This window comes from Rhea pennata, chromosome 8 (assembly GCF_028389875.1).
Source record: "Rhea pennata isolate bPtePen1 chromosome 8, bPtePen1.pri, whole genome shotgun sequence".
NCBI classification, from domain to species: Eukaryota; Metazoa; Chordata; class Aves; order Rheiformes; family Rheidae; genus Rhea; species Rhea pennata.
In genome coordinates, this window is record NC_084670.1 from 11,317,252 (window position 1) to 11,343,408 (window position 26,157).

Below are 26,157 nucleotides of genomic sequence, written 5' to 3' on the forward strand. Positions count from 1 at the left end.
TGAAGATGTACTGGATTGGCCGCCCTGGGATTTTCTGCATTTTGCCAGCTGGCAAACGTGCACGTTTGTGTAAGCTCATTCATAGCTGATACTGAGAGACAGGTGCTGATTTACTGTTCTTCAAATAACTGTATGCTGGCCTATGTCCAGTGTTAACATAAGTGAGCCTGCAGAACAGAGTGCATTGCTTGCTCAGAGCGTTGTGACACACTTCTCTGAACACTTATTTTAGTGTCGTTGCGGGGGAAAAAAATCAGTGATGGATGTCACTGCTTGTGCCTGAGGTGTTTGTGGGTGATAAAACAGGTTTGTGCAACTACTATGAAATCTGAAAATGAAAAGTGCAAATAAATTATTGGTGGCAATAAAAGAAAAGGGATGTTATTAAGTCTCAGATCCATAGGGAATATGCTATTATAGCCCCTTAATACCCACTGGTAATGATGAGAGAAAGAAAGTCTGGAACTTGTACGATCTGTCTGCTGTTAATCTGTACTACTCTAGTTGTTCTGACTTCTGTATGTGAGTCATCCAGAATGTCCTGTGCCCAGTAGCTGCTGAGGCCCTTCTCCCATCCTTGCGAGCTCCTTCTGGCACGGAGGCCCAACGCCCAATCTTGCTGTGCTTGCCATAGTCCGAGGGTGCTTTGGGGTGACAGTGGGGCCCTTTGTGTTGAGCAGCTACAGTCATTACTTTTCTGCATTGGTGAGGCCTCCTGCCTGATGGTCTTACTGGAAGTTACCAGGAGCTGAGGAGGAGGGCAGAGCCGTGAACTCGGTTTGAGCAATCTATACCGAGGCAGCATTGCTTTGTTAACTAATCCATAGCTGACAAAAACTGTCATTAATGACTCAACATTAGACACGTTTACTTTCACACTAGCTGAAAGTCGCAAGTCCTGCAAATTCAGTTCTTGTGCTTCCTAGCCGTTACTGAAAATGAGGAGACACTTACATAAGAAATTGCATGGCATATTTCATGGCATATTTCATTAGGTACTTTCTTACCAAGAGTTTGCTAAAGGCCTAAATAACAAATTGTTTAGAATTTTTGTTTTCGGATGTAGCCTCAGGGTCATTAAATGTAGCAATTTATAAAAGTTGAATATCCTGAAGTAAGCAAAATGTGGCTGCTTTGCACTCCATCCTCCAAATCATAATGCTATAACTGTGATTATAATAACGATAGCTGTATGTCAGCATATTCAGTTTTGACATGTGAGACTGACTTCCTTCCTCATGCATGAGCAACGTTAATTTGAAAGACTTAAAAAGGGAACCGAAGGAAATTATTTCTGACCAAAATAAAACCTTTTTTCAAGCTCCCCATACAGTTTTTGAAAAGAAAATCAACAAATGTGTGCATCTGGTGGGTGGTGTTGCTGACATCACTGGTACAATGCAGGGGATTGTGTATTCAATACCAAACCTGTTAATAGGCTCTAAAAAATCGAAGGTGCAATTATATGCCAGGGAAACTTAACCTGAAGTGTTTCACATAAACATCTGCAGCATGTGTAAATACCATCATCTTTCATACAGAATAAAGGTATAGTAGTGAAGGAATTATTTAACCATAAATATTAAAAATGAAAAAGGGAGATAAGGACATAGATACCATATTGCATTATGTATTCTCCTTGGATGTTACATTAGCTTTTTTTGTAGATGTCAGACTTGCAATTTCCCTGGCAGGTAGACTGTAATATCACCTCTACTCCCTCTGCAACCTTATCTGCAAAATGGGAGCTGGAAAGTGAAGTAGCTTGCCTAAAGCTATTCAATAAGCTGATGAGATGGCTGACATTAAAAAGGAAGAATGTGCTCCAAGTCCTGTACTTATATTTAGGAAGGAAAAAGAAATACTGGGTTAGGACCTTATATTTGAGTCTAGAGTATATGTAGTCTGAGCTACATATTCACGTTGTGGTATGACAAGAAATTTAACTCTTCTGTATTTTGTTGCCTGGCATTGAAGTGGTGTGTCCATGTTTGAACTTTCTCCTGGATTGCAAAAAGAACATTATATGGTTGCATTCTGCTGAACTGGCTACAAAATTAGTCAACTCCCCACCCAGGCTATGCCTGTTTATAATCTGATCTCAAACTGTGGAACAATAGTCTTCTGATTCATTTGTGCTTTCTCTCAAAATAAGACTGTAGTCTCTTTTTGCCTTTATGATTCGATTGAGATCAAGTTAATGGCAGAGATATGCATAGATTCCTATCGATAAATGATTTATTTTAAATAAATGAATGCTGTGTTCTGGGCCATGGGTCTACATTACACTAGACTATGGAGAAAAACAAAAATGAAGGATTTCTGGCATTCATAAATTGATTTATAAAGTAATTACTACTTTCACACTAATTATAAATTCAGTTTTGTTTGGCAGAAAAATTTGAGAACTTGTTTGACTGTAGGTGTGAAATAAGCTCTAGCAGTTGAACTTTTTACTTTGCTGAATTGATGTTAAAAGTTACTAAAATTATCAAAGTAGGATTTTTTTTTTTTTTTTGAGCAGTACCAAGTCTGCTGTACTAAGGGGGGAATGGTAACAGCTACAACTTTTCTGTATATTTCTCAAAAATATTTTAGTAATAGAAATTATTAGAGTTGCAATTACTATTAGACTTTTAAAAAGTGTTGGTTTTTTGTACATGGTTTCTGTACATTTTCTGAACCTGTGCTAGAGCTTTTATAGTCTGTGTTGACTAGTTTTATTTGGCAAAGTTTTGTTATACTTGGCATGTTTCTCTCTTGCTACAAGAAGTTAGAGAGTAGAAACATTATATACTACTACTCTGAAAACTGCCACAACCCAATTTAATTCTTCTAGCATGAGCATAGCAGCTTAATATTCAGCCTGACATGTTCTTTAAGCTTCTGTTTGTCACTGCAAGTTTTTCTAGTGACATAAGTTTTGACTGATACAGGCATCAGTACTATCAGCATCTGTATCTGACTGTGGGTACATTTAAGAGATGCACAGTTTTAGAGATCTGAGCCGAAGAAACAAGCTTGCCTTCTCAATTAAAAGGAGCTCTCTGCAATCAAATGTATAGCTAAGAGTTTATGCATTCTTTCAACACATTCACCTTGAGGCATGAATTTATGTTCATGGAAATCCATATGAGTTTGGTGGCTTAAGTGTGACACTAGGATGGACCATGGATGGACTACTATGGACTCTATTAATCAAACTTATTCTGCCTAGCATAGTTAGTGTTAGTGGCATCCTAGAAAGATAACTGAGGCAATCTCTTCATCTGATGCCATCACAAGAGCAAATATTGGCAAGTAAGTAAAGACAAATTTAGAGACTGTTAGAGAAAAGAGACTGAAGGTGGCTTAGGTTAAAAAAAAATATTTGACAGTTTCTGTATGCATCACTAACATCATGAAAGCTGCTAGCTGAGTATAGAGGAAACACTTGAATCAGTGTAAAGATGTTGCATCGATATAAGTAAAAATAAGATAGTATGTGCAGTGCCTTTTGGATAGTAGTGAGGTCAGAAGCAGGAAGCAAACTCAGGGAATGCCATGTATTTGGACAAGAGAGAGCTGTTTTTAAAATGGGTACGTGGGCAGGAAGAAGAGAAAGATGGAGGTGAAGTGGTTAGGCAAAGATGGAGATGTCTAACATAGAACGAAGAAAGAATGAGTGTTGGTGACTAGATCTAGGAAAGCAACATAATCTTGAGAGCGAGCAGGAGCAGAGAAATATTTGTAGTAGGCAGCAGGCTGAATTCTAGAATAGGGTAATGAAGAAAGAAAAATCTTGAAAGTGATTAAATGCAGTTTTGGAAGGCAGTAATGACAAAATACTTCCAAATCATCATTATGTAGCTGGAAAATAATGAAAATACAGGGAAAAACAAAGATTGAAGCTGAAAGTTGCATTGGCACGTTTACAACATCAATATTAGGAAGTATTCTGAAGTTATTCATTCCAAGGACACCTGGAAATATATAGTTAATGATAAAGGTCAGAGGGCCCTTGTGAAACATAAATCAGGCTAGATTTCATTTATTTCTCTGTTTTTCCCCTCTTCAGGCCAGGAGAAGAGTAGCAGTAATGTAGACGTTTAGATTTTCAGAAAGCTCTGACCTATGTATGTGACTTAAGTGATATTTGCAATTTATTAATGATAAAGAACTTTGTAGCTAAACAGTAAGCTGAAAATTCCAAACACCAATTTTTGCAGGACACTTCTCGTATTGGCTTGCCGCGGTGTTTACATAGTGACTAGTCCTTTTGAACATGAGCCCTGCTCAAGCATTATTATGAGAGTTCCTAAAATATGTTGGTAGTTCTCTACCTGGACCTGTGATGACTTCTACTTACCCCTTTTTTCAGAAGAAGGTAAGAAGATCTAAGATGAGAAAATACGGTTTGGTGTCACAGTGAGCAGACAGGCCATGCAGCTTGTTATAGTTGTGTTAAATATACTAACAAAGGACTTTGATCTAGAAGAATTGGAGTGCAAGAGGACAACTTAGGTGCCTGCCAACACTGAAACAGAGGCAATATCTGGTTTCTGTGACCTCTGAGACGTGCAGGTAATTGAATGGAGAAGTTAGTAGAGGATGCAAAGTTGCATGTGAAGGCAGCTGTAGGATTGTCAGAATACTTCCAAGCACAGATGTGATCATCCAGAAATCACTGAAATGTTACTTGTTCTGATATGCAAGTAACTTTAATAATGATGTCAACAGCTTTAAAAGCAGTACAGCAATCTGCTAGTTATATCAGTAAAAGGTTTGAATTTCATGAGTGGATCCCTGTTTATGTTGACTATATAGGCATGTGCTGATACAAGCTGCCCTAAGAACGAATCTTAAACTGAATCAGCAATACTTCCACAATCTTTGCTAGTTTCTCTTCTCATATTGTCATATAGTTGAAACACCTATTCTCTTATGTGAAAGCTTCTAGAAGCTGCTTGAAAAGATAAAGGCTAAATACCAGAGTTTGGCATGTTTTTTGGCAGAGATACCAGTATAGAGCCAAATCTTGTCTGTGATATAACTGATGGGAAAGAAGGCGCAAAGGAACATGTAACTGGCAGCTCCTTCTATGTAGATGTGCCTCATGGTCTGAAGCCTGACCGAGACCCTAAAGATAGGACCTGCCTTTTGAAATCTCTTCTCTATTGGCAGCCCTTTCTTGCCACAGAAATACTCAGGCTGCCAACTGTGCTTCAGAGCAGAGAACATAATTGCCCTTACATATATTTTGAGTGACTAGTATTGTGCTCCAGAGTATAACTGGTGTTTGATTTTATTCATAATAGTGGGTATTGTCCTCTTGGGAAGATGCCGTCCTGCCTTCGGTTCTACCTTTCCCCTTTTGCTCAAAGGGCAGCTGGTCAGAAAGGAGAGTCTGTGTCCTTCCTTTCTCCTCCTACCTTTTGCTTTGGTTTGATTAAGACAAGAATGTTAAGGGTATTACTGTGCTTACTGAGAGAGTGAAACAACAGTCAAGATGTTATTTGACCATCAGTCTTTCCTTTGTGCAAGGTCTTCTGTCCTCGGCAAATGATCATACTGTGTATTCCCTTCCTGAATGCTTTATCTTAAAAGTGCAAGAGTTTGGCACTTTCAAGTTGTTTAAAAATTGCATTTGGAGATCTCTTTTTGGGGGAGGATGATCTCCCTACCATTTGTAAGGAGGTAGTTTGCTGTTCTGTCAGGTTCATCAGGAACACATCCTTCAGTATCAGAACAGTCTACAGAAGTTCAGATAAAATCACTGGCTTTGGCTCACAGCGTCCATTAAAGTGAAACATATAAATCACAGCACAGTGTAGGGTGCCTTTTAGAGACCAGTCACATAGGCAGATGCTAGAACTCTGAGCTGTGTTTTGGAGGGAGAAATTAACAGAAAAAAAATCTTCTTTCATTAAAAAGAAAGAAGGAAAAAACCCACCCCAAACACCACAACAAAACCTTTTTTTAGCTTCTCAGGATTGAAAACACTCCAGGAATTGCCTTATGAAAAAGAGGATGAAAAAAAATTATTGCAAAAATGTTCACTTTTCTCTGGATGCGAAGTTAGCACTGTGGACAGACCCTTGAGAAGCACTAGCTAGCCACTTCCTTTTGCTTAGCAGACCTGCGAATTCAGGAAGCGTGTGTGACAAAATGCTCTGAGAACTCACCCACCCTCATTTCTCAGGCTTCCCTATCTCAAGAAAAGGAAAGGATAAAGAACAAGGAGGAATGTCCTGTGACAGGCCCTGCTTTTACCTAAGAGTTAAAGCAAGAGGACTTGAAATTTTGGCATGGAGCTGACTGAATTGTAGAAATGGACAGGAAGTTATAAGGTAGAGTTAATGAGAAGGCAAATGTTTAAGACTGCACTGCATCCAAATTCTGCTTACCTTCTATCTCCATTCACTACTTGTTGGCAAACCTTCGGGCTTTTATTAGTGGAAAGCTGGTTTCTGAAGAAACTCTAAGAGCAGCTCTTTGCATATAGAAAGTTCAGTCAGTTTCTTTCCTATTCCCTGCAAACCTAAAATTATTTCACTGCAGCACCAGGGATTCCTAACCCTCCTGCAGGAGATGTTAATTGTACTGAGTCAGTTAATGTGAGTAGAGTCAAAGCTTTAAGTCTTGTACTTCTAAATTTTCATTTTTTCTTAATTTAAATTTGAATTGTTAGAACAAATCTTCCTTTCTTAAATCTATGAACGTGTTTTTTTATTTATGTTCCTCAGCCAAAATACTTCTGTTAATAAAATTCAGGCATTTCATACATAACATGCATATATAATATGTATTTTAAAACCCCTGTATGCAGACATTGACCTGTCCAAGTCGGTTAGCTTGCCCATTCAAATTGGCTAGATGCACAAAAGCAGCATAATATTAAAAATTAATGAAAGCACACAGCAGACATAAGAAACCTGACAAGTAACAATAAACCTCATCAGCTTAACATGCAGTCATCCTGCTCAAACTAGTAAGCAGGCCAAAACACTCAAGGCAAAGTTATGCACAAAAGGATTTTGGGTTATTTTGTTATAAAGCACTGAAGCTGTAGTTTGACCAGCTTTTACTTATTTATTTATTTTAAGAAAACAGTACTGTAGCTGAAAAGTGGAGTCCCACATTCACGTTCTTAGTGCTGGTTTCTGCACCTACCATGCCCTGTCCCCGCCAACCTTTCTCTCTGATCTTTCTTGTACCGGGATTACTGTGGGACTGTTGGTGAACCAACTGAGGAACTAATGTCTGGAGCAGGGGGTAGCGATGGAAGAAATCTCCTGTGGTCTGTTTTTCTGCTCACTCAGTCCCTTGATCTTGTTTGCCATGCTTGCTGCAACGTTTCCAGTGCTACCCTATACCTCAAACTGGGACAGGGATATGCAGCTGAGAAGCTTTAAGCCAGGCACACGGCCGAAACGTGACACCTTTTCCTCCCAGTACATCCCTGTGGTGAGTTTGTGATGGTTCTTGTGTAGGTGAGAATGTTTAGTTAAAGCATTCCTCTTGTTCTTGCGCATACAGTGTATGATTAAAATTTAAAAATGAGTATGACCTCTTGTATTGGCCCTACCAGTGAACCTTTTCTCTAGTTTTCATCTCCAAAAAACATCCAATTTTCTCTTTTCCAGGTGCTCATGCATGAGTTCAGCTGTGTTTTTTTGTAACTCATGTTTCTGATAAAACGCTTTTGTAGTTGTGATAAGGCAAGCAGAGCCTCCCAGAATAAAAGGAGGCTTGCTGACATTGTTTAAAATATAAGTAGTTTGTATATACCTACATTCTAGCACAGGTTTTATTCTAGAACTGATGAGAGTCCTGAAAACTGCATTACAGGGGGTAATTCGGTGCTTTGAGAAGTATCCTCTTTCTGATTATTAACTGCAGGTATTGATATCGGAAGAAAGTAGTGGGAACACAAATTCCATTAATTCTCCAACTCATATCCATGTGGGAGTGCCCAGCTGCAAGGAACGTCTAAGGACTGGCCAGCCTTACATGTAGCGACAAGTCCCTTCTAATAGCACACGTCTACATAACATTGGTCTGTTTGCTGGTGAACCTCTTGGCTAGTATGAGAGCATCAAACTAGCCATGGTCACGCTCACGCATTTCTGACTGGTGGAGGTAACTCCCCAAATGGTGTGCTGTCCCAGAGGATTTCTCTGGCAGTTACTCGTTTTGATGCTGATGTTCTGCAGCCGCCGTTAGACATCCTAGACTCAGTGATACTGTGTCCAGTAACCTTTCTGCTTTGCCGTATGGTTTAGTGTGGAAGTTTTTTGCCCACTAAATAGGTGATCTGTTTTATGATCTTAGTCCAGAATTAAGCACTGACCGCCTCTGAAATCTCCCCTGTAGCTGCCAGGGCCTCTTGTTGCATGTTCTATGGAACAACAAAACCAGCCACCTTGGTGGGAAGAAAGGGCTATGGACAGAAAGAAAGCAAATTTCATAGGTAGGGAGGGAACCTACCTATCAAAGGGAGTTTTTACCAGAAGGTTTAGAGTAGGGAACTCTCTTCTTGGACAAGGAAGTTGCTTCCTTTGCTTGTACTAAGAAGTTGTTAAATAGTTTTTTGGGTTTTTTTTCCCCTTTTTTTTAAAGCTTTGTCACATCATCAGTTGCAAAGAAAGAGAAAAATATCTTCTTACATTTGGATACTATATTTATAGAAAATCATCTGTGCGATAGAGACTACATGAATCAGAGTAGATATCAAATGCTTTGTCATGAAGGATCTGTGACTTGCACATTAATGACTTTTCAGCCTTGCATTTTGTATTATTAGGACACATCCTTACCATTGTTTGCTTGTATCTTGTAGGTGAGACACAGGACTTCAGACCAGGTAATGGCTTTGAAGATGAACACCCTGAATAGCAACAGAGCAAACATGCTGAAAGAGGTTCAGCTTATGAATAGACTCTCACATCCAAACATCTTAAGGTATGCTATTTTGTGGATTGTATGGAGATAGATTGTTTTTAGCAGGGTTTTCCTTTCCTTTTTTTTTTTTTTTTTTTTTTTTTTGTATAATCGTATTTTTGTGAATCTGTTAAAAATGACTTTTGATTTAATGGGTTGAAGGAGAGGAGGAAGAAAGAAAGAAAGAAAGGATTTAAGCAAATAGAAAATCTGTATGTTTTTAGTGTCTTAAATTTACCAGTGATGAGTAACTTTCTTCAGAGAAAAACACATTTTTACATTAAAGCTTTTTAGTGGTTCAATAAAGTGATATGAAGAGTGAAATTTGACTTCCGTTCATGAACTTAAATTATTGAAAATTTCCCACCATTCAAATAACTTGTCATTACAAATCCTACAGATCAGCTATGCAAAGTGCCATAGCTTCCTCTTATTTTTAAGTCTGTCTTCTCATTTTGAGCATTTCCTTGCTGTAGTATTGCAAGATAGGATAAGAAGTAGTGAAGAAAAGAAGCTAGGGTTAAATTAATCTTATTTATCTAATCTTGAAAAGAAGGTAACTCTTGTTTTGTAATAGCTTACTGAATGCAAATTCAAAATATTTCAATGACTGTCTCATGCTTTAAATCTTTTCAGTCTCAGCTACTCTCTTATGATGATGTGACAAGCAATTAACATAGCTAGCTATAGCCATAACATTAAGATGTTTAAGTTATTGTAGCAGTCTTCAGTGGTGACAGTGTACCAAATAACCTCTTCTCTTAAACTGTTATTGCACAGCTAGGATTAATTTTGATAGTCTCAGTCAATATAGCTCTTTCAGGAAAGTTTTGGAGATGCAATAAACTTTAAGTAACAAAATGGAGAAGGAGAGGAAATTAAGTTGAGTAGTACAGGCCTAGTACTGACTCCTGAGATACCTTTATGACCTACTTTTCTGATCCTGGAAATCCTGCTTCACTCTGATCCGTTGATATGTGACAATATTACCTTGGTTTGTTTCCTGAGTACTTACAAGGAGTTGTATCAGAAGCACCTGAATTATCTGCCAGGAGTATTCCCGCAATGCATGTTTATTTTCTATTAGTTTTTTCCTTAATAGAAGAACAACAACAATAGCAAAGCTAAAAAGTTAGAGAATTTTTGCTAATGGTAAATGGTACTGGTTTATTGTTTATGAATACATTCTATATATTCAAGTGTTGAAGAGTTCTCAATCTGTTTTCTCTGTTCCAAGATGAGGTTAGTTCCCAACAACTTTTTTTTTTTTTTTTTTTTTTTTTTAATGATGTCAGATACTGGGCTTTTAGGATCGTTGTCTGTTTTTTATATCTGTACATCACTTCCTTTCTCTTAGAATCCTTAGATACGCAGTATATGATCCTAGGGACTGATACAGCTGCTTTTTCATAAGCTTTGTGGAAAGCATAGCTTCATAGGTTTGACATTGCCAGAGTCAAGAAGCTGATGTATTTCAGCAGTTTCTGTATCAACTTTGTGTGGTTTGTACATCTGTATTTAAACAAACAAACAAAAAAACAAACAAACTAGCTCTACAACTCTGTTGAAAGTTCTAATTGAGATTGGGATGAGAGAAAGTAGGAAAGGGATAGTTCAACAGATTAAAAAAGGGTAAAAATCTTGAAGTGCAGCTTAATCTAACCCTATACCCTTGAATGATGTTACAGTGGTGTTGCTGAGAACAAAGTTACTGTGCTTTTTTCTGAGTAATCACTGCATTTTAAGTGTCTTATGATGTGTAAGAGATCATATTGATATCTATAATATTGATCAATATTATAGAGCATATAATATTGATGATATGCTGGTGCCCTCTGTCCTTAAAGCCTATGAATAATTTGAAGTCAGTGGTATTGCGCAGATGGTCCTAAATAAAGACCAATAATGTATTGATTTATGCATGAACCAGAAAAAGAATTCTATTTGGTTTCCCAGTTGCTACGCGTGATTCACAGAGAAGTCTTTTTTTTTTCCCTGTGTGCTCTAATAAGCAATTATGAGTGAATATATAAGAAATAGATCACAAATTGCAAAGATGATTCTTTTCTTAATTTTGTTTTGAAGAGTAAACTTCACTAGCTTTGTAAATTCGAGGCTTCTTTAAGGAGACTCAGTTCTCTGGTAAAAACGTTGTCTTTCTGTTGCATATTAGGCAAGTACCCTTCAAGCAGGCACCAAGGACATTCCCATGGACAATGCAAATGAAAAAAATGTATTTAGCTTTACCTTATTCATTTATTGAATAATAATATGCAGTAAATACTATTATATTTCCTTCCTGCATTAAATAATTGGGTGGGTTTTGTGCTAGTTTTATTTTTCACTTAAGTTCACCTACTGTAGTGTTTCCAGTCCACTTATGTTTGGGAGAAGACTATTCTCTTTTTAATTATCTGCCTTTAGGCATTTTACTCTCTGCTTTCATATGCATACATACACACACACACGCATGCACGTGTTTGTATTGGAAACCTATAAATCATTAGTGCTAATGATAATGTTTTAAAATTAACTTAGGACCTATTCACCACTTCAAAAACACACTACAAAATTACATTTAATACGTATTTGCTTTTATAGTGGTGCGAGGTTAAAAACATGGCATTATTGACTAAGAGCAGTCAGGAGTAGTATTGCGGAGAGGTCACTAGGAAAATGTTCTACAACAGCATATTTTTACTGGAACGCTTTCTGGGTTTATTTTGGAGATTTTAAGCTTGTCTTAGTATTTAAAGGGAATGCACCTTTTCCAAGAAGTTCTAATGTATAACTTCCACCATCCAGGGATTTCAAGACTATGACCTACTTCAATTACTGTTAAATGGGTCTTTTCTTTGCCACTGGGTTCTTAGAATGATCTCAACCTTTCAGCTAGTGCAATGGTTAATTGTAGCAGGGAGAGTGCTTGGAAGGTTTCTCTCCTATGAAATGGCTCCATAGAGTTATGAAACCGGAGAAATGCTGGATTATGGCATCCAAAATCTGTTTTCAACTTGTTTCAACATCTCCTGTTCAGTTAGTTAATACTGTGGAATGTAATTATCAGATTCAGCCACGATGCATTTATTTTAGTACACTAAAATCTTCCTTCGTCTAGTTTGAGTATGGTTATGTTTTTGAACATCCTTAGTAATACTTTTAGTACCTAAAATTTGTTACCCAGCCATTTGCTTTGTTCTAGAACTCTTCCCTGTTTTATATGGAGTAAGTCATGTGGAAGAGAAAAGAGGCGTCTTTCAGGTTTTTCTCCCAATCTACCACCACCTAAGTCTCTGGAGTCTGAGTTTGTCAGTACTTGCAGTCTTTCTTCCATGCCTTAGCTCTATAAGGTTTATGTAGAAGTATGTCTTTGTTTTACCTTAGAGACTTGGACACTTTTATACTTCTTTAGGAGACGGAGTTGTTAAGGAGCTCCAGTATCTCTGCTTCTAGTACTCGGTGAAGTATAAATCTAATTAGTTAGACTCTAATTCGTTAGAAAGAATAATTTTTCTTGCTGGATATGGAATGAAAGACTAACTTGAGTCTTCTGTTTTACATATTCTGTTTTACATATACCTCTTTATTTAATCCGTACCTTAGGGACTTCATTTAAAACATTCTGTATGCAGAAAGCCTTAGCTCATGTCTTAAGTGCTGTCATGGGAGTACTTGGAGATATTGCCGCATGTTTGGCGGTGAGCATGCAGGCAGATTGACTCATTGATTAATATTTACATATTTTACATAAATATTTACATATTTACATATTCATTTACTCTCATTTCAATGTTTTTGTGCTCAGATTCTCTTCTTGGCAAGTCATGTAGATCATCTTGGTCAGAAAACAGTGAAGAACTTGGTTTCCATGTACCAAATCTCCAGGAAGTACGCTATCCCCATAATAGCATCACAAAGATTCTTATCGTCAAATATATATTAAAAAAACACTTTCCGATGTATTTTCACCAGGAGAATGAGAAACTATTCTCCACTGCTTAAGGGATTATTTCAGAAGAATGGAACCTCTTTGTCAGTTAAAGATGTTTTGGAGTATGACAGGACTTTAGGTCTTGCAGCTGCATTGGCATGGTAGTAAGAAGTAAGAAGATTTAGGATTTGTTGCTTGTTTCCCTTCTTCTTGCTTCCTATTGCTATTAGCAGATGTGATTCTGTATGCCAGAACGTTTTTGAGGGAGGGCAGTATAAGATTAGGGACACTTTGGAAGTGAACAGGGCAAAATGACAGTAATAATGTTCGAGAACTTTTCTCTGTTTCCACCATCACCCCATCTCACATCATCTCCTATCTCCACCTCCCCCCTGCATGCGAGCTGGAGGATTTAAATGCATTTCTGCTCCTGATCTATGCTGCTGCTTCCCCAGTGTGGGAAGTGTTGCTCTCTGGCAGCCTGGCTTATCCCATCTTCTCCCAAAGTAGATGGTAAAAGCAGAAATGGAAAATTGAGTTGGGGATCTGGTGAAGCTTACTGTAGCTGCTCTAATCTGGGATGGTTGATGCATGGTAAGACTATAAGAGGTGGCATTAGAAAGAACCAGAAGTTCAGCTCCTCGGAATGCTAATGTGCCCCATAGTCATGAATTCTTACCCAAAACAAAACAGAAAAGTAGAGCTGGAAAGGACTCGGGATCCATCTCTGTGCGCTAGTCCGGGAGCATTGTTAAGGCTCCAACCTAAGAGATCTGATGCCTTCTTGTTCTCATAATGTCCTACGGGTGTGTTTTCCTCATTTACACAAATGAAGTGTTGTGCTAACTCAGATTCTTCATCTCCAGGGCTGCCTCTTAGTGTAGTGTATCTTCAATTTTGAGATAGAATTTCAGTCTTCAATATCACTACTGTTTGCATGAAAAATACCTCTTTATTTAATCTGTACCTTAGGGACTTCATTTAAAACGTTCTGTATGCAGAAAGCCTTAGCTCATGTCTTAAGTGCTGTCATGGGAGTACTTGGAGATATTGCTGCATGTTTGGCGGTGAGCATGCAGGCAGATTGACTCATTGATTAAACCCACCTTCTGTGCACATAAGAAGAAACAAAAAGGCGGTGTGCATATTATATGAACTTCTTTCAAGGAGATTTTTCTTTCATCTGCTTTCAGACAAATGTAGCACCCTAGGAATACAACGCCGATCTATTTTCTTTTGTTTCCATTTTCTCCTGTCACCCTCCCTTCTCTTTTTATGAAATTACTTGATTTTATTACCACAGGCAAAATGATGGTTTTTGTCTTTTAGCATCCTGTGTTGTGTTGAACAGTGGCTTAGCAGAAAGGAAAAATATTTTAGTTGGCTTTCTATATAAGTGATCAAGCGATCAGTAAGGATTGTTTTAGAAGCGCTGTGCGCAGAACAATGGAAGAGAGCTGTATGGGTGGTGTATAATATGTTACAGAAGGACTATATGAAATGCCTTACCTCTGAACTACAGTATGTTTTTTGGATCAAAATCCGAATGTAGAAAATTTAAAATACACTTTTAATTTAGCATGATGTCTAAAAGATTAAGAAAGATTTTAATATACATTTAATATTCTTACTCACCTTCTTCCTTCTCCAATAACAGTCAGTGCAATGGAAGAAGCATCTGTCTTCTGACTTCGATTCTCTTTGTGTTACTAAACACATATGAGAAACGTTTGTGTTGATGCTTGATTTGTTTCTTATTTTTAATTCATTACCACCAAATCCCTGAATTTTCTCATATAAGCAGTGGATATCAGGGGGTACTGATTTTATTGCATTGGACTGTAGCTACCCTTGGTTTAGCCATAAAACAGGAAAGTGTCCCAGTGAAGTTCTTTTAATGGGAAGCATGTGTTTAATGTCTGGATGACCCACCATGGCTGGGTAATCTGGATATTAGCTTTGTCTGATTTATCAAGTAGGCTAAGATCGGAGACTGAGGCTATAGTTCAGTTTCCCTCTTCCTGTCCAGACTTCTTTCTCCTACAGTCTCACACAACTGAAAGCACTTGGAGTAACTGCTTGCAAGGAGCAAAACCATGCCCGGTGCACTTTGCTTGCTCCTGTCTAGGAGGGCAGGCACTACAGGTTGAGTGAAGAATAACCTGGCTGTCAGAAACGGAGCCTTCCAACATCTGAACGTTGATGACATTTGTCAGAAGGATTTTTTGTGGTGGAACTGTTCAGCATTGTACTAGCAGGGTGGACTCAAATAGCATCCTACATATTTGCAGCTTCTGGGGAAACTTCCCAACCACTAGTTATGACTTTGGGAGTGATTCAGCTTTCCTGAAAAGGCTAGATACGCAGTCTTGGAAATACACTTCCTTATGTCTGTTCATGTCTCCTGTATTGCTCATTGAAGCCTGTCCAACTAGAAATGCTTATAGGAAGTGTAACCCTTGGCTGACAAGACTTTGTGCTGAAGTTCACCTAGAAGCACATCTTGGCTCTGGAGACGGTGCGTCTGGCCAACAGGAATAATCCTGAACGTATTGGACCAGCGTGTCCGCTTCCTATCCGCAGAACTGCAATCTCATCTGGGGCAATCGGAAATTAAATTGTTATGCTAAATCTCACTTGGTAATTGTATTTCGTGGTAGCAGCTGCATATTATCTTTTAGTGAAAACATTTTCCAATATTATTTTTCTGGCAGCACTTGACTTTACCAAGAGGTTGTTTGTTGCTTGATACAGCAGCGAAGTAGTTTTCCAGGAATTTGGGTCACTAGAGATGTGTTCTATGAATCTATTTTCCAGAATTTGAAAACTGAGCTTCTTGACACAACATTTAAATGGTTTTGGCATGTTGCTTGTAAACTTATTAATACTGTCTTTATCAGTGTATCTGGTTTCTCTTTCCCAGGGTAATAACTTTTAAATGTGTGGGTTTTTTTATTTTTATATATATGTATATATAAGGTCCTGTTTTTTTAATGAAGTCATGATATTGAGCTTTGTTTTAATTTCTGATTTAAATTTAGGCATATATGGCTTTTTTCCAGTAGCAAACCTAGATGTTTAAGAAATTTAAACTCTTATTCTTGGAAACTTGAGTCACTGTGCCTTTTCTGCCTTAAGTGTAGCTTCACAAAGTTAATAAATATATTTCGATTGAGACTTCCTTTGATCAAAACAAGCTGGCAGAAAAAGTTAAATTTTACCAGTCTTTTGGTAACTGTGATGCCTTTCCTGTTTGAAGATCAGATAAGAAATCTAATTTTGACAAAATTCTCAAATTCTTTCTATTGCACTGATATTTTAAAATTAAGTCAAAGTGAAAGACTCTTCTTGAAAGATAGTGGTTGGTTACACACACTGTGTGTGTGAAATATTTGAATCCGATTTTGGGGAAACGTGTCCAGATCTTAGGATATATATTTAATTTTTGGATGAGGAATCATCTGGGAGTTGCATATTGGTCAATTATGTCTGTAAAATAATCACCTCGTCAATTTTGAAATTTCTGATGTGCAGGTGCAGTTTGGCTTGTAGCATCTTACATAAAGATGATTTACTCTAATTCAAGTACTTGTTAGCTGTGTTGACAAAGAAGTTTTGTCTATATAACAAACACTGCTTCCTAATTTGACAGTAATGTAATATACCTTTACTAGAGGAAGTGTAATATATAGAAGAAAACAATAGTATTAATATTTACTTAGTCTTAGTTTTCAGTTGAATGAAAACACTGCAGTACCATGTTAACTTCATATCATCAGTATGTTTCATAAGGGAGAATATAACATTTTCAGAACTTCAAAACTTGTGTAATAGTGGAACTGGAGATAAAAAAAAAAAAATAAAAGGAAGGATTTTTTTTCCTTAAACTTTTGCTTATGAATAAAACTACACCATGCTTTATTGCTAGAGACAGTCAGAATGCAAAAAAGGTAGAAAAGTCTTCTGCTTTGGAGGCGGCTCCATTTCTTAGTTTTAAGAAGCTTAATTTATTAACTTGTTTACAAAATTATTCGCATGTAATTGTTCTACAGAGTGAAACTCAGAAGCAGCAGCGTTCTCTGTAGGTAGGGTAGTTAAAAACACCCCTGTCTCCCCCTCCCTGCCCCCCCTGAACGCCTTGTCGTGGCCTGTTCTGCACTGAACAAGAGGAATTGTATTTGCACTATTTCTTCCATAAAAATGAGCGTATATAATTTGGGCAAGCTATTAGTTGAGGTGAGAGCAGGCAACAGAGTTAAAGTACAGATCCAACTTCTTTTTTGGTTATAAATAAAAAGATTTCCACAGCTTGGCTTATGCAAAAGACTTGCATTATTTTTCTTGGGCTGCTTATAATTTACCAGTCAGCTGTTAGAGAAGAGAACAGTGAGAATCATTCATTTCTTCCAAAGCAGCTTAGGTTAACTAGTTCTACATATCTCTTGCATCATTTTGTTTCTAAACTCAGAAGTGTTTGCACATATAAAATGCTATTTCTTTTCCTTCAAATTGATCTCTGCAAGATTCACCTGTCACATTTAATGAAATCATGCATTTCTACCTCTTGTTTGCAAGTTGGAAAATTCTGGACATTGTGGAAATGATTGTGGAAATGACAGGCATGTTTTTGCATGTTGAGACTGAAATCTCAATGATATAATGAAAATAAGTTAACCTAAAAATAACCAATGCTTTAACTATGCAGGGAAGGGGCTCTGAAGGCTCTACAGTGTGTACAAATTAAGTTTTATAGAACTTTCTCATGGGAGATGTTTACCTTCTAATAGTAATTTGCATTTTGTCACTTAGGAGTTCAGCTTGTATGTGGTAAAGATGAACTTTCAATTGTTCTTAAATGTATTGCACATTCTTTGTCACTATTCAGAAAAAAACAAGGGTGGCAGTCATTAATATTAACAGCAGGAATCTGAGCATTGTGCAGTGTAGGTAACTTCTGTGGAATATGTGTATATAAGATAATACAAAAATTTGCTTCAGTCCAGAAGTTGAAAATGTTGGTGTGGGGAAGGGAGGGATGTATGCTGCACGTATGTGCCCTCATATTTCTGAGTGGTTAGGAATGGGACAGGAAGAAACATCTTTATACTTAATCAACAGAATGCAGAAGGGAAGTAATTTGCTACTTATGCAAACATGCAAACCAACCCTGGATTACTTGGCTTAGATATCTTGAACCAGAGAGAACTCTCTGAATATTCCTTTCTGCATAAATCATTACATGCTGGCCTTTGCTTATAATCAAATTAGTATCTCTGTCTTTAATTAGAGTCATCTCCTGTGCTGTCTTCTAACTGCTAATTCAAAATGTGCTGTAGTATAAACACATGACTGTTTTGTGCTGAGACTTTTAAATAATGAAGCTTGAGGTATGCAGTATCTGTGAGGCTTTTTTTTCTTTTTCCTCTTTTTTTTTTAATCTCTTGCCACAGCTGATACTTTTTATTATCCTACAGTTTCTTTATTTAAAAAAAAAAGAGGGGGGAAAAAAGCCCGAACCACTTTTCTTTTCTTGTTTCTTGTAGGTTTATGGGTGTCTGTGTGCATCAAGGACAGCTGCACGCACTTACTGAGGTAAGACTATTTCATGATATACATGCTCAAAATGAAGCTGTTCTTGGGCCAGATTCTGTAACTGCTGTGTATCTTGAGTGATAGTTTTATTTTATTTTAATAGTGATTAGTCAATTAATCATGTTCTACTTGCTCTGCAATAGACAGATTGCAGAATCAGGCCTCAGAATTGTACTTCAGTTATAGTCTTTGTATGTCTTTTCTTCTCATAAGTGCTTATTCTAAAAAAAATCACGGTAGGAACCTAAAATTCTCACATTCTAAATGAGATGTAGATTACCATTAAACTGCCCCTAATTAATATTTTTTCAGTGACATTGCACTGCATTTAAATCTTATTTATCTTCTCTTTATGCTCTGGGTGCATACACATTTCAGATGAATCAGGGATGTTTTGGTTGAGTGATATTAATGTACTCAATCCCTACTATCTCCCTTTTTAGGATATTATCAAGATTAAACCTTAATCAGGGTCCCAGAAAGAAATTATTACATTGATCCTATACCCTGGCTAGGATCTAGGTAGCAAATGAGAAACTGGGCTTTCAGCTCATGTGAGTCTTAGACCAAGTTTCACTGGATTGTGTGTTTAATCCCTTATAAACTGCTCAGGAAAAAACAAGAAGGGAGTGTTTTTTTTTAATAGTAGTTTTACCTGTTTTGAATCAAAATCAATAAAACATTCATCCTGCTTTTTTAGTTTGAGTACAAATTGAGGGGAAACTCGTATGTTTTGTAAACTTAAAATTAATATATCTGACAATTTCTGTCTTCTAGAACTACACAATTAAAAGATTAACCTCTTTCTCACCCTCCCCCCCAAATAAAAAAAATACAAGTGGTAAGATATATTTTACTAATTAGCAATTAAAACAGATTCCTGGCATGTATGCCAAACCTATTATAAAATGAGAAGGTTTGATAGGCATATGCCTTCAAGAAGGCATAGTGTTTAATTTTTGGGATGCTGTATTGCCATTGTTTTCTATAACTTCCATATGCAACTCTGAGACGTAGGTGTGTGCATGTGGACAGTGAATTTCTTTGCTTTTTGAGGAGATGATTCTACAATTACAATTCTAGCTAGTATTAGAATGAGGCAGACTAGTTCACAGTGGCTGTATTTCTATTGTAAGAGGAAAAGCAAAGAAAGACACTTTCAGAAATATCAAGATACAGCATCTGTGTGAGATGTTGGATATGAGAGGGACAGTTTGCTTAGGTCTCTTCCCTCCCCACCCTTTTTCTTTCTTTCCCTTGCTCAGTAGAGGAAATGTTTGTAAGATTTGGCATTTTGTGGCAGAATGAGCCCTTCAGGAAGGCCCGCTTACCCACTAAACGTATCCCAGAAGAGATGGAGCTTCATAATGCTTCAGTTTACAAATCTTGGCATATCCTGCTGAGGGTGTGCTGTTTTTTCTTCTTCCCAGTTGCTTGACACTTAAAACATCCCTCCCTACCCAGAAACCCAAGAAACTGAAACCTTATCACAGATGCTTCCTCATGGAGAACTAACTTTGAAGCTGCTTGCTTTCTTCAGCTATTTTTGAGTTCTTGGCAAGCAAAATAAATTTACGAAAGACTTGAAAGAATAATTTCCCACAGTAATAATTCAGAATAACACAAGAGATTCCTGGAACATTATCTTGAGACCAAAGAGGAAAAGTTGTACACTAAAGAAAGTCGCTACAAAATTTTGAGAAACAAAATAGCTTAATGGTATGTTATAAAAGTACATGCACTGTGTATGCTTTTTTTGTGTGGATCAAGGTGAACATTTAATGCCTTCAGTTGGGGAAAAACTGCTACTTAAGGCCAGCATACATAGTTGTTGTAGGGAATCCACACACTGTTTTGTATAATATAGTAACTGTTCTTTGGTTTTACGGAGATTTTAAATGTTAAGAGCTGCTTATGTTCCAAGGGGTGGAATTAGTTGTATTTACTGCCAACAGTAGTTGCATTTTTCTACTTGAGCAATGTGAACAGTGAAAGTTGTTGAGTTCAGATGACCTCTGGAGCTTAGAGAAAGAGGCTGAAATGGCTAGCTGAAGGAATTACTAGTAAGATATACATGGTGAGTCACCAGTTCAAATATAGCCCAGGAGGATAAACAATATTAGCGTATGGCTTTTTTCAGCTTGTGGTCCATAAAGGTGGTCTCCTAGTTTGATGAACATGTCCCTGCTCCACACAATTGGCTCTAGCCTGACCTGACTAGCACTTGCGAGACTTCTGCCGAGGCTTCCACTTGCTCAGAGACCAAATTTTATTGTTTCAAAGGCTGATTGCTCAGTAGGTCTCTAAGTCACAACAAGGAGAATCCTTCCTCGGACTGTGCTGGACCTGTCCTGAAAGGAGTCTAATTATTACTTGTTGACATGGGATATGCATAGTAAGAAAATAATTTCTGCTTTGACTGAGAGCAGTTGATGATATTGCTAAAAAAAAAAAAAAAAAAAAAAAAAAAAAAAGGAATACAACGTGACTTAGCTAATGACTGAGGAGCTGGAGGTGAATCACGTTTGTTTGTATGTATGTGTTTCCATAGCATGAGCGATTGAGATCCTGTGGCAAATGTACAGCTCTTTACTATTGCAAGGCAGAGTCAGAAGAGTTACAGATGTCTTTTCTTACTTATTTAAACATATTGGAGACTAAGCGTACTGAAACATGCTGAACAGGTTTTTTGCCTGAGGAAGATGTTGCTAGTTTGTAGGCCTTGGGTGTTTTTTTCCCTTTTGGCAGCATTTTACATTGTTTTAATTGTTCCCAGTCTAAGTGGCTTTTGTTTTTGAAAGAGTTAGTCAAGAAGCAGTTTCTGTTTGTTTTGGTTTGGTTTTGCTTTTTCAAAAGAAGAATGGAATTGTTTAATTAGATTGTACGAGCACTTTGGCCCTGTTCTGAATCCACAGTTTTACTAGGTTTTAAAGTCCAGTAATTTTGAAGTTGTTCTCATACCAGAAGCTATGACAGTATGACTGCCTTAGTACCTATCCTTAGAATCACCAAATGATTTAGGTGGGAAAGGACTTCTATCCTTGCAAGCACATAGCTAAGAAACATTTAGGGGAAGTGAAGTAGATGTTTTAATAGGTGCACGGCTCAGATGAGTTGGTGGGCTTCAGACTGTCTTACTAATACTGAGCTGATAGACACAGATTTGCTGTGCTTACCTTCTGTAAAACCAGGAACTGTGTACTCCTTTCTTGGTATTCAGCTTTAATCTGTGGTTTGTGGTTCGATTCTGTAACTACATGAGTCTACAGTGCTTCCTGCTGAAGTTGTGTGCCTCTCCAACCTAATTCCAGTCTCTCTGCAAATTTTTGTATTTTCTGACCACCTTCCTAACAGCTCTTTTAGCTTCCATTTCTTAATCTCCTTGCAGACATCCTCAAACTTGGAGAAACTTGCCTAGCACAGTCTCTGGTGTCAATTAGTTATTCCATGAGCTGCTGCTGAGCATTCGGACACCAGAAATGAGCCGCTACCAGACAGGATATGCTCCTGGGGAACATAAACTGTGAGCCAATTACTATGGAGCAGCTATTGCAGCAATGGTGTATGATCTTAACATGTGCCCATTTACCATGGAATGGATGCATGAGCAAGAACCCAGGCAGACAAATTTCTTTGTGGATTACGTGTTGAAAGATCATAAAGCATAGGATTTTACCCTGAAGCACATAATTCTGGATATAGTCTAGCATGCTAAGGCCACTTAATACTTTTTTGCCAGTCTTAAACTATTTGTCAAACTCTGTTTAAACAGGTTTATGGACATTTCTGAGAGAGGTCAGGCTAAAATCTTAGTATAATTAAATATGGATGCATAGAGTGAGTCATACACCTTGATAATTCCTTCTCGAAGGAAGCAGAAGCCATGATAGCCTTGTGTATAGAAGATGAGTAAGGAAGAGTTATTAGGTGTTGATTTGGATACCCTGAAATTACAATGCTTCATGAGCAATAGCTAATTGTTACCATGGATATTTTATAGCTATTAATCTTACTGGATGATTGCAAAAAAGTGCACAAATACTCTGCTACAATCTGAAGCTGAAGTTGTACAGGGCTCAGTGTAGGATCTGACATGCGCTGCAACTTTCTCAGGCAGAGGGGCAGGGCCATAGCAGTGGAGAAAGAACATGGCCAGTGATGGAGGGATGGACAATACTGTTTCAGCCAGCAGCTTGATCTGCTCTTTCTGCCTAATGTGCATCTCCAGCAGTCTTTCAGTGTTTCTTCTTCTTACTGTACTAACCAGTCAGTCCCTCTGATTTCATCCCAATTGTAATGAGCTGTCTCCTGTGGTATTAGGTATTTCACGAGCCCAAGAATACACTTGGGCAGCCTTGGTGGTGCTGTATATGTGGCATTAAAAAACTGTGAGATAACTATATGATGATGGCAAGCCAGCCATTCTGTGTGTCTGGCTCCTTCCATGGCTTTCCTGTGGACTAGGAATTCCATCTCCACATCCACGTCTCTGTATCAACTGCTTCATCTACTGTACCTTACAGGTGTTGCACGAGGAGATGCATGGAGGAATGTTGAAGCCTGAAATATTCCCTGTATGCTCAGAGTGCTGCTCTCTGCAGTAATGCATGCTGGCAACCTGTAGTATGGACAATAGGGTGTTAATGCAGACATACAAGCCAAGGAGTGTTAGAAAAGTATCTTGACTGCAGCTTTGGCTTTTGTAAAGAGAATGCAATGGAATTCTATGAAATCATGCACAGTTTTAGCTTTTTTTTTTTTTTTTTTTTTTAATATAGCTATGTCATAAACCCTGGTTTACTAAGGAAATCCTTTCAGACATCTGAATTTTCATCTCCAGCAAGAGAATTGCTATTGGACAATTTGGACATGTGCACTGGAACGGCTTACTGAATTTAATACTGCTGTTTTTACCATCAGCAACAATCTATTGTTTTGAGAAAAGAATGCTGTTATGTACCAGTTCGGAAAAGAAAGCTTTTTTCTTTTTCTTCTCCCCCTCCCCCCCACTCCTCCTTTTGCACTCCTAAAGCTCACCTTGATGAAAGATTCTATGGCTTATGGAAAGGAAAGTCTTTTTTCGAACATTTGTCTGTGATAACTGAAAAATCTTCCTTCTCTGCTTTTCCTCCCAACAGAACTAGTTTAGGTAAACTATAAATGCAATTAGTGGAGTTTCAGCCCTTTATTTATAGGCCTTTTGCTCCTGGAGATAGCAACAGCTGGGAATAAAAAATGTTAAAAACATTCAGTGCTCAGAGTTAGGTTGCAATTGAGCTGAATTATCCTTTTAAAAAGGAAGGAGGAAAAAAGAATTCTTTAACGGGCAAGACCTTTCTAACCTATGGCTTTCACAAGCAGAGCTCGTCATTAATAAACATTTTGCTGAAGCATGTTCCCATTCCTTTCCTCTTTTTTCCTCCACTTGGTTCTTAAGTACCCTTCTATGGAGAGCTTTGGGCCCTGAAGTAGGGAAAACCAGATAGACATCACTTAAGTCTCTTATTTTAAACCTTTACACTACATCAAATAAGGCACGTCTTTCCTTCCAGAAGGCAATTGTGCACTTCTGAGAGCTGTAAAAAGCTCAGGAACATTTTCATCCCTGTCCCCTCCCCACTATCGCCTATAGCACATGGGAATCCCTATTGCTATCCCACGAGTGGGATTCATACTGTTTGAATACATTTTTCATTACTCCAGTAGCACTGCAAATTTTTAAGTAGGTTTTGGTGATTACAACAGGCTAGCCTGTTAACCCTAGAAAACTTACACACATGTAAGTTGTGTTTTTAAGATGTATTTTTGCATATGTTCCATATAGTTATTTTTAGTAACTGCCAACTCCATTTGAGATAGACACAGTAGTGTCTAAAAAAGAAAACTCCAGAAGGTGAACAAAAAAAAATGGGGAGAATGGGAAGCTTTAGAGATGTTTTGATCCTCTATCTTCCTTCAAATTTGGTCCAAAAATTATTTTATCTCATTTGCATACGTAAAGCAACTTTCTTGAGAGTACTGAAGGCCTTGGGCAGTATGACAAACTATTTGTTTTACTATGTTGTGAATCCTTGCAGCTGCTGTGATCTTCCAGAGGAATGAAATGAGCACCTGTGCAAACTTGCTTTTGAACTTTTTTGCTGGGAGCTCTGAGAATGTATCTATTGATCCTAATATGTTTAAGAGAATGAATCTTGATATGGAGTAAGGCAAGAAGATTGAATTTCCTTTCGAAACAGCTTTTTATGGGGGGAAAAAAGGTGTGCTTTGATGACAAATTTCAGCTGACCTAATTTTTTAAATGCCTCCCAGCTCCAGGATGCTGCAGAAGGACTGCTTCAGGGTCAAGGGAAAGCTGTTCATCTGGGCTTTAGGGATTTGACCTGTAGAGAAGAGTAACGGTAACCTTGTCTGATGCAGCAGTAGTTGCACTCTCCCTTAGTGACTGGGGACTGTGCAAGAAACTCACTTTAGGGCCTGAAGAGAAGCATAAGTGTGAGGGCAGCACAAGTAAGGATTAAACATAGCAGGAAAAGACTCAGGTGTTTGGAAGACTAGGCTAGTCTGTAATGCCTAAGGTGAGTTAAGTCATTCTATTACATTGCAATTTTTTTTCCAGCACTAAAATAGAACAAATGCATTGCATAGGATGTCTGTGAGGACTGTTCACTATCTGCATAGTGGTTTATGTTTCTGCTCTTGAGAAAAAGAGTTCATTATCTCACCACAGAAAAAATCACCACAAACTAATAGATCCTTTGGAATATTTTGTTAATTCTCCCATTATCCTTTTAAAATATATAGAGCTGTGAAGTGCCTTACATACTACTTTGGGGAATAGAGTTAAAGGGAAAGACAAAGACAAAACATCTTATTTTAGTAGCTTTGTCCAGGGCCATGTGTAAACCTTGTGCTTTTTTGTATTCCTGTGCAAGTCACAAAATCATTTGTAGTACACCTATGATTCTCTTAAAATGCAATTTAAAATCTATCTTACATTTTTTTCTTCAGTGCTAACACCTTCCTTCATCTCTTTTGATTGGTCACAATAGAATTTAAAAAAATCTAAAATACGTATCAATTTGATTTAGTTTTACATTCCTCACAGCGTAGGGACTGTCAGTTTCAGTTTTGCCTTAACAGTTCACTCAGGCTCTAAACATAATTTATAAAGAGTTGCTGAGAGTACATTCAGCCAATGTAGACTGATGTTTGATAATCAGATCTACTTTATCCTTCCTCTGTGCTATACAAGGTATCACACTATTGCATCTTCAAAGTCTTATCGTTTTTCCAACGAATTCATTCTATTAAGAGGCATACAGTACATCTCTCTTCCACTTGAGAGATCCACTTAAGAAAGGCTTAATATATCTGATGCTTCCCAGGTTGCAGAATTGAAGAGACTCATTCCTCTGCCATTATTGGAACACACTTTGCTTTGGAAGAAACATGGGTACATCCTATAAGCAGACATACACTCATGCTGGGGAATTAGCTGGGGAATGCTAATTAGCGAACCATATTGACTTTTTTGGAGGTCCGTGCTAACTCTGTTTTGGGAAAAGGATACATGAAAAAGGGCATGGGTGTGGAATGAACGTATTTCCAGTGATGATTCTGTCTGGATTACCAACACTAAGAAGACTGAATGAGGTTTAGAAGGATGTGAGTACCATCATGCTGTTTTATCAGCTAAAGACATTTCCTTC

The 26,157-nt window shown here is 37.7% G+C and overlaps 1 protein-coding gene across 2 annotated transcripts in view; it reads left to right on the forward strand.

Moving 5' to 3' along the window:
• The window catches only part of TESK2 (testis associated actin remodelling kinase 2), a 79,620-nt gene that overhangs the window by 17,716 nt on the left and 35,747 nt on the right, over window positions 1-26,157 (forward strand). For both annotated transcript variants that reach the window (XM_062581163.1, XM_062581164.1), the window contains 2 exons: window positions 8,822-8,943; window positions 18,397-18,445. In XM_062581163.1, coding sequence (XP_062437147.1) covers window positions 8,822-8,943; window positions 18,397-18,445 — 171 coding nt within the window. The remainder of the gene's footprint in view (window positions 1-8,821; window positions 8,944-18,396; window positions 18,446-26,157) is intronic.